Genomic DNA, 20284 nt, shown 5'->3' with positions numbered 1-20284 from the left:
TGGGGTCCAGTTTCAGGAAGTAACATGGAGATTTTTGGCTTTGTTGAAAGTAACGCTTGTGTTCCAACCGAAGTTCACCTTATAATTTTTTCAAATTCTTCATAACAGATGATGTTATTGACTACATGGTGAAGGAAACTGATATCTATGCAAGTCAGACTTTACAAAAGGGTAATATCAAACCCACTTCCTACTAAAAAAAGTGGTATGATGTTACTTCTCAAGAAATTGAACAATTTTTGGGAGTATTATTTTGGATTGGCCTTAGCAAAAAGCCAAGACTTTCGGACTATTGGTCAAAAAACATTTTGCATAACAATTGAGTGAAAAAGCTTATATCACGTAACTGCTTTGAAATGCTTCTGAGAATCTGGCATTTCTCTAACAATGAAGAATGTCTTCCTAGTGACCATCTCTTCAAGATCCAGCTACTTCTTGATAGTTATCTTGAAATGTTTCAGCTTGCCATAGTTCCAGATAAGGAAATATGTATTGACGAAACAATGGTGCCATTTTGTGGACGTTTCAGTTTCTTACAGTACATAAAAAAAACAAGCACCAAAAACTTTTCAAACTTTAAAAGATGGTTACACCTGGAATGTGAAAATTTATTGTGGAAAGGAATAAAGATCTGGCATTCCTGTTTTGTCCTCAGTTGTTGTGAAGTTAATAGAGGGTTTACTAGATAGTGGACGTGTTTTATACACTGACAACTACTACACCAGCATCCACCTAGCTCATCAACTCCTTGAGTGCTCTACGTATCTGGTGGGCACACTAGGAAGTAACAGGAAACTAAACCCACCAGATGTAGTAAAGGTGAACATAAACAAGAACGAAGTAATTGCTTGAGAATGTCACACGGGAGTTGTTGTCCTCAAATGGAAGGATAAGAGAGATGTACTGATGCTAAGTACTATGCATGGTGAAGCCATTAAAATAGAAACAAGAAAAGGTGTTGTAGAAAAACCACATATGATTGTAGATTATAATAATTCGAAGGCGTTCATTGACCTCTCAGATCAACTGAAGTTGTATTCATGTTCTTTGAGATGTGCCATAAAGTGGTTCAGAAAATTAGCAATAGAGCTAATCACAGGATCAGTTTTGGTGAACTCACTTGTTCTCTACAGAATGTGGAATATATAACTCGCATTTATAACCCTCCCATCGCCATCTGTGACTTGTTCTCTCATGAACATTGGCTCTGCTAGAAGATGTGCTGTGTGCTAAGAAAAAACACAAGTTGAGAAAGGACATGGATATGTCATGAAAAGATGCAAACAGACAGCATCGAAATGCAGCAAATGTAATGTTGTGTACCATTGTGTAGAATACTTTTTCCTAAAACACATCAATAAAAAAGTAATATAAAAACTTAAAAATTAGTCATGTAAAAAATAATGTGAAAACTTGAAAAATAGTTCATAAGGGTAAAGTGTTTTTCTTGATTTGTCAGGTTTAAGTGTAAAAATAAATAAAAAAACGAAATTTATTGACTTCTATTCATTTGGTCCACGTTTTTAGAATTAATTGTCAATATTAATTGTAACAATAAGAACATGAACAAGTAAAATTTTCACGAACCAACTGCAGGGTTTTGCCCAGGGGGGCCACCCATCATGTAACATGTATATTACAGCATGGCAGCGTGAGTTGCTTGCGCACCACGCAACTCCCAAGATAAAGAAATGTGTGAGTTTTATATGGGCTAAAATGAGGCCCTAGGCTAAAAACTAGATCGAGTTAAATACAACTCACATGGCAGTTAATGTGTTAATGATGATATTCACCTAACTCGGGTCTTCAACACGTGGCCCACGAAACTCTTTGCTGTGGTCCGAAGGCCATTTTGAAAAAATGACTACTTAACATTAAAACGTAATTAAATAAAAAAATAATTTCAATGAAGCTGTGGGCCACTAACCTATACTGCATTAAACCTTCCATCACTAATGGCATCTTAAAAGTTTATTTTTTCACTTGGTTAGACTATAATAAATTTAGTTTAATCCTTTATCCAAGTGTGAGCAAACAAAGTTTGCACCTGAAAGTATCTTCAGGACTGGGGGTAAGGAGGTACAACACCAGGCAACTCGTTGCAAAGGTGGAGCAAGCTAACATCACTCCTATCTCAGTATCTCCCATAATGCAAAACACATCTCCTTGCAGATATGTATAATGTTATGCATTAAGGGAAGGGCCACTACCCAGACTAGTTTCGACCTTTATTGAGGTCTCTTCAGTGGGAGCCAGGCCCAAGTGGAGATACCAAGCAGAAGCATTAGCAAGGTCATCTCTATCTATAGGAGTTGGCAAACGGTGTGCCACCTTTTTATTAAATTAGTCTGGATTTAGAGAAAGATGTTAAAAGTTTATTTTTCACTTGGTTAGACTAGAATAAATTTAGTTTAATCCTTTATCCAAGTGTGAGCAAACAAAGTTTGCACCTGAAAGTATCTTCAGGACTGAGGTAAGGAAGTACAACACCAGTTTTACCTCCGGGTTGGTATCACCACTTGGGCCTGGCTCCCACTGAAGAGACCTCAATAAAGGTCGAAACTAGTCTGGGTAGTGGCCCTTCCCTTAATACATAAAATTATACATATCTGCAAGGAGATGTGTTTTGCATTATGGGAGATACTGAGATAGGAGTGATGTTAGCTTGCTCCACCTTTTCAACGAGTTGCCCGGTGTTTTACCTCCTTACCCCAGTCCTGAAGATATTTTCAGGTGCAAACTTTGTTTGCTCACACTTGGATAAAGGATTAAACTAAATTTATTTTAGTCTAACCAAGTGAAAAATAAACTTTTAACATCTTTCTCTAAATCCAGAGTAATTTAATAAAAAGGTGGCACACCGTTTGCCAACTCCTATAGGTAGAGATGACCTTGCTAATGCTTCTGCTTGGTCTCTCCACTTGGGCCTGGCTCCCACTGAAGAGACCTCAATAAAGGTCGAAACTAGTCTGGGTAGTGGCTCTTTTCTTAATGCATAACATTATACATATCCGCAAGGAGATGTGTTTTGCATTATGGGAGATACTGAGATAGGAGTGATGTTAGCTTGCTCCACCTTTGCAACAAGTTGCCTGGTGTTGTACCTCCTTACCCCCAGTCCTGAAGATACTTTCAAGCACAAACTTTGTTTGCTAACACTTGGATAAAGGATTAAACTAAACTTATTATATACTAATGGAGTCTATGAGTAAAAAGTGTAAATCAAGTGATTCTTGTCAGGTTTTTAATGAAAAGTGGACCAATTTGTACTTTTTTGTGCCAGTTGACGATAAGCCAGTGTGTTTAATTTGTCATGAGTCAGTGTCAGTATCAAAAATATACAATATAAAATGACACTATGAGACAAAGCATGCATCCATTTTCAGTCACCTTCAAGGGCAGCGTCATGTGGACAAAGTGAACAGTCTCCAAATTGATTTTAAATGCCACCAGGGTACGTTTAAAAGGCAGAAGGAAGAGAGTGAAGCGTGCATCAAAGTAAGTTATGTAATAGATGAAAAAATTGCTAAAAAACCAAAAGTCTTCTTGGATGGGGAGTTTGTAAAAGAGTGTCTCATTTCTGCTGGGGATATTCTGTGCTTAAATAATAAGGAAGTGTTTAAAAAACTGAGTTTGTGAAGGATACAGCACAACTGGCTATCTTTGTCCATGTCATTGATCAACAATTCGATGTGACAGAAGAACTGCTAGAGCTTGTCCCTATGAAGGGAACGACGAAAGGCACTGATATTCTTGAAGCCACCAAGAAAATACTCCAGCATTTCGACCTCATCTTAACCAACCTCAAGGGTGTGGTAACTGATGGTGCCCCTGCTACGGTGGGAAAGAACGAAGGGTTTGTTGCTCTGCTACAGAAAGAACCGGAACTAGAAGAAAAAGATATCGTCCATTACCATTATTTAATCCACCAGGAGAATTTATGCATGGTTTGAGAATGTCATGAAAGTTATTGTGACTGTCATCGACATTTTTAGGGCAAGAGGATTGAATCATTGTCAATTCCAAGAGTGCGAAGCGGATCACGGCGATGTGGTTTATTATAGTGATGTGCATTGGTTGTGCAGAGGGAAGGTTCTTAAAAGAGTCTTTGACTTAAGGAGGGAAATACAGTAGTTCATGCAAACCAAGGGGAATCCGATTGCAGAATTTAATGATCCGAAGTGGTGATAGACTTTGCCTTTGTGACCGACATCTCGTTGTATATAAATGACCTAAATACGTAGCCATAATCCAAAGATCAACTTATGCACTCTGTTTGAACACATCAATGCTTTTGTGGATAAGCTTAAACTTTGGGAAGCACAACTCACAAAAAAAAAGACTTAACTCATTTTCATCTTCTCACCGAGTCCAACTGTTCATCTCTTGATGAATATGCTACAAAATTAGCCATGTTGCGAAGTGAGTTTGAAGAAAGGTTTAGTGATTTTCATAACCAACAGTCTTCTTTAGATTTATTTTCAATGCCATTCAATGTCAATGCTGCCAAAATGCCAGGCTCAGTACAAATGGAGCTGCTTGAACTCTAAAGCAACTCTTCTTTGAGAGAAAAATTATTCAATCTGCCCTTGCTTACATTTTACAAAGACTACATTTCTGAGGATGCATTCTTTAATCTTAGCCTTGCATGCTTTTGAAGAACTGCTCACATACTTATGTGAGCAGTTCTTCTCCAGAATGAAGCATGTGAAGTCCACAAGAACTCAGATTATGGACCAACATCTCAAGAATACTCTGCACATAGCGACTTCCAACATTGATGCCAACATCGACAAGCTGGTCAAGGAAAAGCATTGTCAAGTTTTTCATTGACATTGTATAAAATGAATGTTTTCTTCATTAAATTATCCTTTTAAAGTATTGATTGTATTTACTTACCATGAACTCGATTCCTACCTATGCTCTTAAAGCTGAGTTTGTTTATCTTTATAGGATTTTATGTAAAGTATCAAATGGACAACGTTCCTTGTGAATCTTTAAAGCATCTTACAATTCTAAATATCGCAGTATAGCTTAGTTTCCTTTGGGCTTCATTGAAATTTTTAATGCGGCCCTCACTGTCTGAAAGGTTAAAGACCCCCTGACTTAACTTCTACCTGATTTATTCTCTTGATACTAAAGTATTCAGTCCATTACTGCTTTTGAAGTACTGTATTTGCCAGTGTATAAGACTCACTTTTCTTCTTTAAAAATAGGTCTGAAAAACAGGGTGCGTCTTATATGCCAATACTCAGTTTTTTATTTCTTTTTTCTGGAAATTTTCTACAAAATTGCTGCCACTATTGATTTTTAAAAGATAGATGCTACCCAAAGAAAAACTGCTTAAAGGAGTGTTGTTCATGCAAAAGGTAGGTTGGATGAAGGAGTAACGGAGTTATGGATAGATAAAATTTAGTCTAGGAACCCTGGCGGTCTGTTGAAGAAGCTGGCCCTGCTAGTATGGGATCGTTCTCATAGAACAGAAGATGTTAAAAATAAACTCAAGGAATTGAAAACTCAGTTAGTTGTAAATCCGGGAGGTCTAACTAGTCAGCTTCAACCTTTGGATGTCTGTATTAATAAACCATTTAACACATTCATTGCCAAGCTGAAAATTGGAATTTCGTGTGGTGGCCAATTTTTTTTTACTTGATAGCGACATCCACACGATAATGCGTGATCGGCCGTTTGGTGAGAACTCGCATCACGCGATATCGCATGATTGACAATGAACGTGTTAAGGGAATTATGAAGGAGAAGTGTGAACAGCTGGATGCGGTCTTCAGATTTTGAGGTTACACCTTCGGGAAGAAGGAAGAGGCAAATAGGTATTTACTAGCATTTTGCAAGTTTTTGAGTGGGTCAAAGCTTCATGGGATGCTGCGAAAACTGAGACAGTGGTTAAATCATTTAAGGTGTGGCATTAGTAATGCACTGGATGGTACAGAGGACAATTTATTGTATGAGGACTCAGATTCTGATTTTGAAGAGGTTTCAAGTGTCTCTTCATTTAGCTCTGGAGATGAATTTCTGGGTTTTGATGAAGAAGATTAAAAGGTGGATACTCTTTCCTAGTTAGATTAGGTATTTGTTGAAAGTAGATCTACTTATTACTTTATATTTGAAATACTGTAAATTCATTATAATATTCAGTAATGAAGTTTTTTTCCTAAAAAATGTGTAAAAATAGTGGGGGGTGCATCTTATACGCCGGCAAATACGGTAAATAAAAGTAATAGCTCTTCTTCTCAGATAGCTCTTCAGTAATAGCTCTTCTTCTCTTCTGTGAAAGCGGATTCACAATTTTTTACTTTCCTGCTGTTATTTTTTATACCAGTAAATCTTTAATATCTTCTCTCATACCACACTTTTTACTTGCCAGATCATTACTTACATACTTATACGCTTTGTGCTCCTTGGCACAAAAGGCCAAAATCTGTTTTCTCTGGTTACCACTGTTTTGTGCTACTAATTCTGCTGCTCTCCAGCTCTTCCTCAACCAGCCATTCTTCTTTTGCTTTTTGCTTCTTTTTTTTTTTTTTCTTCTCCCTCCCACCCTTCTAGTTTAGGCCTTTAGTTCTTTTTTCCTTTTAGGATCCATGTCAAAACTAACTCTGGAATTTCTTTCGCCATTCTCAATACAGTTGCATCCTTCACTGGTGGTACTTTTTTGTTCCATCGACTTATATAATTTGTTATTTGTTATACATTTGAATCAGAATATTTTAAATACTTGATGCAAATGCTTTGTTTGAAATATATTTAATATAGCTCCTTTTTTTGTCAGCTCTGTGTCTGATTAGCACAATAAATATATGGCCTTAACATTGCTATCGAGATCATTTATTTTAATTTAGTTATTATATTTGAATTATTTCTATATATTATTCATTAACAACAATCAAAATAATCATTACTTTCACTTTCCCTCCCTGCATCCGTATAGCATCAAACATCCTTAATCTTTACCCCAAGGAATCATGCTTTTCATTGCACTGTCATCAAGCAATCCTCTTATCTTGTAATTGCCATACAAAATTCAATCCTTATTCTTCCTCTTTTGTGCTTACATATCGTTCTTACCCTCCCTTTACTTCCCTCCCTTCTTTTGCTTCTCTGTAATACCACCCAGAAAGCATTTCTCTATATCACAAGAGTTACATCATGTAACTCTTGTGAGATAAAGACTGTGGTAGGATTTTCATGTTAATTAATTTTTGTTCATTACTGAAACCACAGGGAATGTGAATTTGACTTAGACATGAATTTGCATATGTCAAATTCATGTTTAATCAAATTGTGCCAGTGTTGTAAATACTTTGTATTGACACGTTTAGGTCTGGGGACAGTTCCATTAAACTAGTTCCATTAATGGTACTGTTTTATCTTCCTTTAACAATTCATCAGCTTCCTTAGTTATTAGATCTGTACAAATATTCTTGGTCTTCTACATATATCAACCAGCATCCCTCCACCATGGTGGTGGTGGTGAGGTGTCATGTATAAACTACATCTGTTGTGTAACATTTCATGGAAAAAGGGAAAAGCACTAAAAGAATGGAGAAGATCAATTCTTATACCTATTCACACATAAAACGGACTGCAAGGATTACAGGACAGTTGCTCTAACATCATGCAGGAAAAGTACTTATGAGATGTTAGGAGAAAGAATAAGGAAACTAATGGAAGAAAATTGGGAAGATGAGCAAGCAAAATTTAGAAGAGACAGTCAAGATTAATTGTGGAGAAAGCTCTATGTAAAAATAAAAATGTTAATACCTGCTTTGTTAACTTTCAGTATAGATCAGGCATGGGTTGTACTCGGCTGTTATGGAGTGGACAGAACCCTGACATGTCTATTGCAGAACATCAATAACGATGCAGAGGCTGCTGTGGTAAATTGTGGTGAAACAGGAAGACAGTTCTGGATAACAAGTAGCATGAGACAATGAGACCCAGTATCCCCAAGCATATTTATTATGCTAGAAAGAACAACAGATGTCATAAAGGATATAATATAAAGGCAATTTCAACTGACGGTATGGGGGGGGGGAGTTTAAAATTTATAGATGACAGTCATTATTGAAGAAGTTAAGTGAAGAAGGAAAGAGATGAGTTGATAATGACCATTTTAAAAACAACTAAAACAATGATATTTGGTGAGAAGAGAATGAAAATGCAAATAAAGATCAGTGACACAAACTGGAAGATGTTAGAAATTTTATGTTTTTAGGGTGCAATATTACACATGATTTAGTTCGAAAGAGATCTTGGGTGACAAAAGCAAAAGTAACCTACAAACTGTGGACAAGATATGGGAAAGTAAATCAGTGAGCCTTCCCATAAAGCTGTGATTTCTGGAAATATACATATTCGTAAGTACTTTCTGTGATTGTGAGATATGAGCAGGGCTCCTCTAGGAATGCAACTTAAATTTACTAGCCACAAAAAATTGTTCTGGCCCAAGGTATACTTTATTTTTGTATAACATAAAATAATATACAGAAAGTATAGGTAATTATACAGAAATATGCTTTCCTTTAATGTTGGTTTAAAGTCACAACACAACTCACTTTGTTCTTTCTGTTGTTTATTTTTCTAATGAAGGGTGAATTTATATAAATTCTCCATAAAACAATAATTTAAGTATTAAAAAGCATTTTCGTTACTTAAAATTTTCAAGCATTTAATTACACTAAGCTAATTCATGTTGTGAGCTCTTGAAAATAAGCTTAAGACGATACTATATTACAAACTGCTCACCTACTCAACTGCTAAAGTGTTTTAAGACTTAAAGCAGTGTTTCTCAAACTTCAGATATCCGTGTACCCCTTCTTAAATTTTCATTATTACCAAGTACTCCCATATCAGATAATAAATAAAGTATATTTCATTGTAATTGTCTATTTTATTTGAATTTATATGTTCATATAAACAAAAAATATGAGTTATTTTTAATAGCACAAAATTTGGAATAGGTTCCTCTTCATTTCCTGTCCATGAAAATCCACATTTCAACTAATTCATATCGTACTTACGAAGATTTTTCATCTTCTTCCTAGTTGGTTCTCTAGAGATGTCAGACGACATACCCTTATCAATTTCATTTGATCCAGATTCAGTATCAATGTTTTCTTGTTGCTTACAGCTACTTGTATTTGCTATATTGCTATCTTTTGTGGGTTTTATAAATCCAATCTTTAACCAATGATCCACACTTAAGAATTTGAAAGCTAAAAAAAATTGCTGTATTTACTTGAATATAACTGACACTTTTTTCCTAAAATTAAAGCTAAAAAATCGTAGTGCGAGATATATGCAGGGATTTTCGGAAACTAAAGTTTTCAAAATAAAACTGAAAATGGGTATGACTTACCAAGAAGCTCCTACTCGCTATCGCTACTTTTGGCATCAAGAACAGTTTCCTTATGTGCATCGTCAAAGTCATTTACCCAAATAGTTTCATCTTCTTTCCCATTATTTCAAGTAAATATTACCAGTAATTTACAAGACTTGAGATATGTAGAGCAGCTATGAAGAAGTGCATATGATTGGTGCAGTATTAACAAAAGATTGCACGAACCAAAAACAAATTAGCATTGCCACAGTTGAGTTGAAATCCTAATTCCCTTCAACTGAATTCCATAATATCTGAAACACATTCACTATTATTTTTCAGTTTTAACACGTTCACGATGGGATGGTGTCAAGCAAAACCATATGTCGCACCAGCAACATATGGCTTTGCTCGAGTCTATACAGTAGTTTCTGATTCATTAGTGCCGTTTTTATCTCAGTTGTTTCTAATTGCACTATTTGTTGAGAAATATAATGATTTTATGTGTTAATGATGCATAGCCGAAAATTGCCATGTTCCCCCTGAAGACCTTTCACATACCCTCCCCTGGGGGGGGGGTACGTATACCACACTTTGAGAAACACTGGCTTAAAGTGTTGTAATAATCTAATTTATTTAATTAGATTATGGCAATTAAATTTTTTTTGTTTATAATTGCTGGTTTATTATATACTAGTACAGTATATATGTACATAATATTGAACTAACTGAATGCATTGATTTGATTAAAAATTTATTTATTGAAAATAACATTTTTTTTTTTTTTTTTTTTTTTTTTAAGAAGGTTTGAGTGCAGTTAGAAGGGGACCAATTGTTCGATGGTGTTGGCACATTCTCCCTTGATGAGTCTTTGGACTCCCTGGTGGTGTCAAATAATAATAATAATAATATATGAAATCTTTTATATAGAAAGAAAAATAAATTCTGAATGAAAAAGTTCTTCTATCCCCTGAAAAGGAGGTAAAAGGACAGAAGAAAATGAAGATGATTGATTTACTTTATGATTTTTAAAAAAGAGAACCTGCAACTGAAATTGCAGTTTTGTGATTATTTAAAAGGGAATGCTACAGTGTTCAAATTAAGGATTTCCGATCCAGAAGTTTTGTTTCCAACTTCCTGACATTAAAACTGCTTTAATTTGGCAGCCACCTCTGTTTAATAACTTGACAGTGAATGTGATAATGTTTTAAAATGGAAAAAAGTAAACTTTTTTCCATTTTAAAATGTAAAAAAGTTGACTTGTCTCTGATCATTCTCCTGTGGCAAGTGGTCAAGTGGATTTCTGGAGCCTTGGATGTGGGTAATGGTCAAAGATTCTGTGAGATGAATATTGGCTTTGGAAATTTGGAAAGAACAAATTATAGAATATTCTATGAATTGGATGGTGCAAAAGGTAACAAATGAAGTACAGTCTAGCAAAGTAAAACTGCAAAGAGAATCTAATGCAGAAAATAATTTGAAGGAAACAAGCTTTTTGTGCATATCTGTTAATGAATAACAGTAGGAAGATCAAAACCTTGATGCTTGATACAGTGAATGGTATAAACAGAAGAGAACAGGTAAGGTAATGATGTGAAGGAGGGGGAGTGTGCAACAAGCTTGCTGGATAGAGAGAAATGGCAAAGAATAGTGAAACAGGCATCAGACATCAATGAGCATTGGACCCATGGGTCCAATGCTCATTGATGCTTGATGCCTGATGCTTGTGATACCCCCCCCCCCTCCAAATTTTAGACTGCTTGTCCACCCAAATACTGTGCTTTTCTCATTGTTTCTTGTTCATATGCTTTCCATAACATCTGACTGTTTTTTTTGTTTTTTTTTTTACTATATACTGAAAATAAAATTTTTTAAAACAAAGAAGCACATACACAGTGGAATTATCACATTATTATAATCCAGATGCACATATCTTATTGATCAAGCTCACTGCAGTCAAGTACTTTATTTTAAAATTTATTCAAAATAGCTGTTTACTCATTACTATCATTATTATTATTATTATGTATTTTTTTACTCCAGGAGATCGCACAAATTATGTTAATCTTCCTCATGTCATTGCTATGGTGGGACTACCAGCTCGAGGAAAGACTTACATTGCCAAGAAGCTTACACATTATTTGAATTGGATTGGCATCAAAACAAGAGGTAAAAATATGAAGACTTAATCAAGAATGCAGTTTGATAATTTTAAATTTCATAAAATCTTATTTTATTCGAACAACTTATCACTCTAAAAGTAATTTTGCCTGAGTACAAGTCAGAGAACTGTGCATAGAATAAATGATTTGAATAGTTTATGGAAAATATTTAAACCCTAATGTAAAAATGCAATTAAAGAAAAATAATTACTTTATTGACATCTTTTTTATGCAAAAATATATGTAATATTTTTTACCCAGGTAATATATTATATATATATTTGAGAGCCTCCATAGCTCATTCGGTATAGATGAAGCCTTTTGGTTGGAAAGACCTGGGTTCGATTCCAGTCTATGATGCAAGGAACCTTACTTGGTCTGTTTTGACTAAGGTGAATTAGCGGGTCTGATATTATTATTTGTGACACCTCCAAGGAGGTGTCACAAATAATAATATCAGATAATAAATATCACAAATAATAAATATCCCTGAAGACTCATCGTGGGAGGACACCTAGCTATAAACACCAAGTTTTAACTCATATAAGTTTTTTTAATACTATATGTATTTCCTGCATGTTTTGCTGTCTATATGGCTAACAGCATCATCAGGAGATTGCTTAACATAAGTAAAAACTGACAAAAATTTAATGTTTTCCAACAACAGTTAATATCTATAAGTTGAAAAGACTAGAATGATAGTTTTAATCACAAGTATCATTAGGCATGTTATGTGCAGTCTCTACATAGTTGTGTAAATTCTATGCAATTGCTGGCATAAGAGAGGCCCTTTATGTTAAACATGTTACTTATTGACTTTCAGATGTTGTGAAGGATCATTCCTTGATATTTAGTACACATAAAAGAGAATGTCCTCAGAGGAATGTTTGAACAACCTACTGAAGTAATTCTCTTCTGAGTAGGGTATGAAGGATGTGCTTGGTAATTACCATGTGATGTTCTTTGGGAATATGCACTACAAGTCCTTCTTTCTTCCCTTATGTTTTCAACGTTGCCTATATGTTCTTTGTTGCAGATTTCAAAACTTCTCCCAGTCTGATCTATATATACCTTTCCACAAGAACACAGAATCTTGTATATACCAGGATGTTTATAAAATGGAACTTTGCATTTAGGGGGAGCATAGAAAGCTTTATAAGGTGTTGACTGATTTGAAGGCTGTTCTGATATTGACTGCCTTTAATATTTTGGCTATTTTTCTGGATGCATTGTCAATGTATGGAATGGATAATACTATCCCTTTGTAATTAGTTCTGGTTTATCACGGGGTTAAAAGTTTTCTTCAGTATCTTTTTTGAGTAACCATTTTGGAGGAACTGATTAAATAGGATTTGAAGTTATTGTTTTCATTTGTTTTCATCATTTTTAATTTGTTTAAAGCTCTATTTTTCAATGTTTTGATTATACCTAATTTTTGTTGATGGTGGTGAAATTCTATTTCACCAATTCCTATATATCCCTATATATATAGGAATTGGTGAAATAGAAATGGTAGGGTACAGCATTTTTCGTGAGGATAGAAAGGGCAGGAAGGGAGTGTTGCGGATGATAGCAGGGGAATTAAGTCCACATAAGGTAGACATGAAACGGGAAATAGTGGCAATGGTTATGAGGCAGTGTGGTGTAATGGGGAGGTTGAGAGGAAGACATATTTATTTGGATGTTGCTATAGGCCTGGGAATGTGGAAGGTGGTGATGAAGAAATGTATAAACAACTTGGATTAGTGAACAAAGGAAGGGTAATTATTATGGGTGATTTTAATTATGGCAGTATAGATTGGAATGAAGAGATAGCATTTGGGAATAAGGAAAGTGAATTTCTTGAGTTCTTGAGAGATAACTATCTCAGGGAGCATGTAAAGAAAAGCATGCAAGGATCAAGAGTTCTTTAAACAAACATATCTACATTTGTATCTAATTCTGCAAGATATCTACATCATCTATCATCTTTATCAACTATTGCTTTCCCCAACTCAGCATCAGCAGCAAGCAACTGAATAATCCCTTCTTAAATCTTTCCCTTTGTCATTGATATACAAATTAAAGAGTAGTGGCCCTAGTACTGAACCCTGAGGTTCTCCACTAGTCATCATCATTCTCCTAGACTCCACCCTATCATGTACTACTCTCTAGTGTTCGTCCATCAACCATCTCCCTGTCCATGCTACTAGCTTCATAGTGATTCACCAAACTTTGTTTGAGACTGCTCAGCATATCCAACAGTTGCCAGATGGATGGCCAAGTTTAAAACTGGTCACCCTTAGACAACAAATACCCCTAGGTCAGGGAGTCCTTCCACAGCAATCATACCTGAAAATATTGATGCAGTGCATGCCATGATTCTTGTTGATAGAGGAATACTAGCCAGAAACATTGCAAAGACTGGGGATATATGCAGGGAATGAGTTGGGGTCATTATCCACCAACATCTGGACATGCAGAAGTTCGCAGTGAAGTGGGTCCCCAAATGTTTGAATGCCAACCAAAAGATGGAATGTTTGCGGTCATCTCAAGGGATTTTGGGTCATTTTGAGAAATCATGTGCAAATTTTTTGGCTCGTATTGGCTTCATTATAATGACCCAGACACTATACAACATTCAATGGTGGAGACACAAAGGTTTGCCACCGCCAAAGAAGTTCTAAACACAAAATTCAGCCAGGAAGGTTCTTACCATTGTCTGTTGAGATATAGATGATGTAATCCTTACCAAGTACTTCAAAAAAGGTGAAACTGTTACAGCAGCAGTTTATTCAACAGCTGTAAAGGAATTGAATGAGGTACTGAAGGAAAAATGCCGTGGGAAACTGAGCAGTGCGTGTTGCTTTTGCAGGACAACACACCTGGTCACACTGCTCATGAAACCCAACAGACAAAACACAACTTGGGCTTTCAATGTCTGCATCATCCACCCTATTTGCCCGACCTAGACCCATCTGGCTATTTCCTATTCTCAAATTTAAAGAAACACTTGAAAGGAACAAAATTTACTGCAATATCAGAGGATTGCAAATGATGCAGCAATATTGTACAAGTGTATAACACTTCCTTGGGAATATGTAGAATAATGCTTAATTTACATGATTCTATCTCAGTTCCTTCGTGGTGATTATCACAACTTTTCAGTACATGCTTGTATGATAGTCAAGTTGAAATGGGCCTTGATTACAAATGACAAAGTAGTTATTGGAAGTTTTTCCACTCGGTTATACTATAAATTAAAGATACCAAGAAATTATATACTTGGTTTAATCCTTTATCCAAGTGTAAGCAAACAAGTTTGCACCTGAACTGTTTTCAGGTCTGGGGCAACTTGTATAAAGAAGCAAAGACTTCACATCACTTGCCTTAGTATCCCATAATGCAAAGCACATTTACTTGCAGACACATATAATGCCATGCATTATGGGAAGGGTCACTACCCAGACCGGTTTCAACCTTTATTGAGGTCTCATCAGTGGGAGCCAGATCCAGAGGCAATACTAAGGTTGAAGTAATGCAGAAGTCATATTTTCATATATGAGTATCGAACAGGTCACTACCGAGACCTGTGTAATACCAAAAGGTGTCACACGGGTCTGTGTAGTGACTCTTCCCATAATGCATAGCATTATACAAGTCTGCAAGGTGATTATGGGATACTAAGGCAATTGATACGAGGTCTTAGCTTCTTTATATGAGTTGCCCCAGTCCTGAAAATAGTTCAGGCGCAAACTTGTTTGCTTACACTTGGATAAAGGATTAAATTAAGTATATAATTTCTTGACTCAGTAGTTAAGTTGTGTGCAGGAGAAATGGTGTGTAGTTTCTGATCGTGTGGGATGGATGGAAGACATGTATGAGTCAAACAACAGTGAGAAATGGTTTAGACAGTCAGGGAAATTAATTATTTATATATTATTTTTTTTAAGTGAGATGCAGATATCTTTTAAGAAAGTGAGCAGTCAGTGATCAATTAGATAATCCTCATATCATTTAAATGCAGGAGTGTTAGCCTAGTGGCTTTGCGCTTTGCAACCATATGCCTGGGGAAGGAGTGTCCCCGGTTTGATTCCCGTTGTAGACGTGAGGAATTTGAGGGTCTTCCTCAGGCATAGCCAAGTTAGCCGGTCTTGGGCGCGGTCAGTAGGGTTTTTTCCGCCAGTTTAGCTGGCATTTTTCATCCCGCAAACAGGCAAACCAGCCCTATGAACATATGCCTCTACAATCAAAAATATACCCCCCCCCCCAGCGGCAGACCAGGCGACGGGTCGGTTGGGAGTAGTACTAACAAGAAGTCGCATCTAAAGTAACATGCGGACCCTGCATGGGAAGCGGGAATAACGTGTAGTAGAAGAAGAAGTGTCAGGATGGATGTGTACTCAAGAAGATCCCACAGTTTATGTATATTAATGCTAGAAGCATCTGGTATAAGTGTGTCAGGGCAGCATTCATTATTTCAACTTAGTCAAAAGTTATATGTATTAGTGAAACTTAGTTAACAGTTGATGACATAGAGCTACAGGGTTGCAAGGAGTATAGTATTTTCAGAGAGGATAGAAGGAACAGTTCAGTTGGAGTACAGGGATGCAGAAGACATCTGAAACTATCTGGCATGAGATAAAAGGCAACAGGATATATTTACAATAATTTAACATTTATCTTCAATTATCAGTACTCACTGTTCTGATAATTGAAGGATCAGATATTTGAAGCATGATTACATGGTAGAAGTTGGGTGATATGCAGGGTTCAGTTAATTGAAAGATCATTGTTTCGAAGGTTGGATAGAGTCAGTTACTCTAATTAGTTGCTGCTATAGCCCTGGGGATAGAAGACAGAATATGGATGATATAGATAAGCAAATTAGCATAATAAGTACAAGGTGAGTATGGGAATAGGTGAATATGGGACTTCAGTACTAGGACATAGATTGGAAAGAAGTGCTAGGAAATGGAATTTATACAGCTCCTAAGAATAATATCCTGAAGTGGTAGTATGTAATCCTTTGGTAATGGAGAGGTTTTTGAGTGCTGAACCTGCTGAAAGAATCAGAGAACTTGGCAGTAATGCAGATAGCCACATTGACTTCAGTTTGAAAGAGTGATTAATGTGGTCTTGATCTGAGAGAATGCAGAATTTTCAGTAAAGAAGGGATGTATGTGTAATTGCAAAGCAGGTGATTATGACACACTTGAGGAGTCAGCTTTAATCATTGCTATGTCATAAGAATTTAGAGAGGGAAAGATGATAATAGTGCATGGGAGATGATCAAGGGGTGTTTTGAACAATGCATTACCACACTATTCCCCAGTGTCTGAATAAATCAAGAAATAATTAAGAATTTTTAGAATCAAGAATTTTTTCATGTGTGAGCCATACAGGAAAGAATGGTGACCACTGTTGTAAGAAAGTCAAAACTAATTAGGAAATGAAGCTAGCCAATGAGGCATAGATCCTAAAGAGTGATGAATAAAAGGAAGAATGACTATAGAAAGGTGACTTATGAGTTCTGATGGTAGGGAGGTAACAGAATCAAATAGAATAGTTGCATTAATTAGTGTTCATTTTGCAAGAGTGAAGATTCAGGTGAAGATGTTGCAATGTCGTGTGTGACATTGATGTGAGAATAGTGGTAAATGACAAACTCGAGGAGCCAGCTTTAATCATTGCTATGGCATAAGAATTTAGAGGGGAAAGATAATAATAGTGCATTGGAGATGGTCAAGGGATGTTTTGAACAAAGCATTTCCACACTATTCCCCATTTGTTTCCAATTTGCAGTCGTTTCTTATATTGCAGAATGCAAATAAAGCTATGGGATATCAGCATGTGTATTAGGAGCATATGCAAGGGAATTAACTTTCGGTTCCGGAAAGACTCCCACATAGTATTAAGATGGCAAAATAGTTTGTCACATTTTGAGGTAGCAAACTATAGATGAGTCAGGTATCTCAGGAGCTGTTTTTTTTTTTTTTTTTTCAATACATTGGAGTTATTGAGAGAACTAAGGGTTACCCCTGTAAATTTTGTAGATGTATAGTTAGCAAGAATGTTATGGAATAAATTTTTGCTTGGTGAGTGGTGAATAGGGAATTCTGGCTGCTTCATCAGTGAATGAATTCAAGAAGTGTGGAATATGGGTGAATGATAATAAAGGCCTTCCACATTCAATCTTTGGCTACATGGTGATGCCTGAGAAAATAATTATCCTTATTAACTGTAATCATCTTCTGGTTATACAACTAAATTTTCATTATGGGCTTCTCATTCCATTTGTGTGCATATTTTGGAACAAATGCTGTAAATCCTCCCCTTGCTCTTCAGAATGATCTCATTATGCAGTGGAAGGTTAACATCAAGGTTAGTTAACCTTGATTTTTGCTGTCTCTGGTACACAGAGTTGATATAAATAATTTTTATTTATTTTTTAATCTCTACTATTTTGTGTAATTTTCTCTGCAGAATATCCAGAATAATGAATGCTAAGTTGCTGATGTGGCATAAATCAATATTTTTCAGTTTGCCAAAAATGGGTTCTTGGCTGCAGACATTTGTATGCTTATGATGGCTTTAATTTTAACATAAACAGAAGTCATAATGTCTTTAGTTTTTATGACATTATTAGTGGACCCAACACTTCAGGTTTTGACCTACCTTGGAAAACTTGGTCTACCCCTAACAGAATCCACTCCAATCATGGCAGATGTGCAGACCGCCTTTGTAAATGGGGCATGATTGCCTCACCCAGGTGTGACTGTGGATCATCCCACCAGACAATCAATCATATTACAGTAGAATGTGCCCAGCATGCATACAATGGAAACCTGTCAGACTTCATCCATGCTACACAAAGTGTAGTTGACTGGATAATCAACCTAGACATACAGTTGTAGTCTATTCTTGAGTGTCTCTTTTATGACTTTATTATTATAGTACACATGTCTATTAAGTATTATGTTTATATATATAAATGATTATTGTAATGTAACACTTTTCATGTGTGAGCCATATGCTAAATAAATAAATGACATTGTTGGTCTAGAGATGAAAGCACTCCCAACTCGCTTACCAATCATCAATTTAAACCCATAGCATGTAGGTTGGAAAACAGAAATATCTTGAAAAAAGTCTGGAAAGTTGCAAATGTTGCAGTTGGTTTTTATAGTTGCAGTATGGATTCTGCCATTCAAGATTCACAGCTGACCTCACCCACCCACTGAACACGTGCTATGGAATGGTTCAGAGAAACTTGTGCTGTTTACTCTTGACATTTCTATAGCTTTTGAACATGTTTGGCATCGAGGCCTACTAAACAAATTGCCATCCTTTGCAAATGAAAATGGATTTACTTGTTGGAAGTTTTTTTCCATTGGCTATAATAAATTTAATTTAATCCTTTATCCAAGTGTAAGCAAACAAAGTTTGCACCTGAAGTATCTTTAGGACTGAGGCAACTCATGGTAAAGGTAGACCAAGCTCTCATCACTCCTTGTCTTAGTATCTCCCATAATGCAAAGCACATCTCTTTGCGGACATGTATAATGCTATGCATTAAGGGAAGGGCTACTACCCAGACCGTTTCGACCTTTATTGAGGTCTCGTCAGTGGAAGCCAGACCCAGAGGTCGTGATACTAGGGTGGAAGTAATGGAGAAGTCATGTTTACCTATTTATTTGCACCCTACACACGGCACTGATTTGCTTATAGGTCCTTTGACCTCTTGTGGACCTATTATTACTAAAAAAAAAAGTATTATTTAAAAACGAAATACTTTTGTGTTGTTAATGAATGCATATATTTATGCAGAAGTTATTCACAAAAAAAAAAAAAAAAAAATATATATATATATATATATATTGGCTAGTTTCAAACTATATCCTAGGTAGTTTGAAATAAAGCTTGGAATTATTTTTGTTTTTCCAGTATTTAATGTTGGAGAATATCGGAGACAGGCCACAGAAGCATACAAAAGCCATGATTTTTTCCGTCCAGATAACAAAGAAGCAATGGCTATTCGCAAGTAAGTTTATTTTCATTAGAAATTGAAATTTTATTTTGGTGCAGTTTTCTCTAGGAAATTTTTCAGTGGTGATTATGCAGTATTGGATTAATTGCGCATAAGTATGATATTTACATAATTAAAACTTATGTTTAAGTTTTTAGATAACTGATAGTGTACAGTAATATAGTGTATCCCAGTTTTATTGAATATAATCACATGCAAAACTGTTTTGTCTTGCATTCTCCAAACAGTTAACTTTACTACAGTTAGCCTTAAGAAAATACTTTACTTTTTTTTTTCTCCTTAGGGAGGATATGTGGCTTTCAGTGATAGTGAGTTTACACTTCCACATGTTTAAACATCTGGAAGTTTAATAAGTAACACCTAGGTGTTTTGAATCCTCAATACTTATAGGCTAAAACTTTGATTATGGCAAGAGGTAACTATATTGTCACACTTTGTTTTTTATATTCTAGTTTATAACCAACTGTAAAATGTTTGATTTGAGCATTTCATTTATTGAAAGCTCAACAAGAATCATCGTTCCTGACATGTATCCTAAGTGGGGGTTTTGGATAATATGACTACAAAAGTGCATAATTACCAACTTTTTGTCAACAATTTTCTTCCAAATTAATCAATTGTCAAGACAACAATGTTATCAGCCTGTCTTCTGAGGCATTTCTAACTGTATCAATCCACCTAGAACTAGGTCTTCTTTCTCTGGTTCGTGTTTCTGCCATCCTAGCAAAAAAACTCTTGTTTTACTAACCTTCCCTC

The 20284-nt window shown here is 35.8% G+C and overlaps 1 protein-coding gene across 4 annotated transcripts in view; it reads left to right on the top strand.

Annotated features, from left to right (window-relative positions):
• Positions 1–20284, top strand: part of Pfrx (6-phosphofructo-2-kinase/fructose-2,6-biphosphatase) — a 512820-nt gene that overhangs the window by 89439 nt on the left and 403097 nt on the right. For all 4 annotated transcript variants that reach the window (XR_016549397.1, XR_016549395.1, XM_090404174.1 and 1 more), the window contains exons 2-3: positions 11381–11506; positions 19426–19522. Coding sequence is in view for 2 of the 4 variants with exons in the window: in XM_090404174.1 (XP_090260300.1) it covers positions 11381–11506; positions 19426–19522 (223 nt within the window). In the remaining 2 variants the exon portion in view is untranslated. The remainder of the gene's footprint in view (positions 1–11380; positions 11507–19425; positions 19523–20284) is intronic.

Source organism: Typopeltis vanoorti, chromosome 2 (genome assembly GCF_054136105.1).
Source record: "Typopeltis vanoorti isolate ZY-2024b chromosome 2, IOZ_Tvanoo_1.0, whole genome shotgun sequence".
Classification (NCBI taxonomy): Eukaryota; Metazoa; Arthropoda; class Arachnida; order Uropygi; family Thelyphonidae; genus Typopeltis; species Typopeltis vanoorti.
Note: the sequence above shows the minus strand (reverse complement) of the source record. Positions and strands in the feature narration are given on the sequence as shown.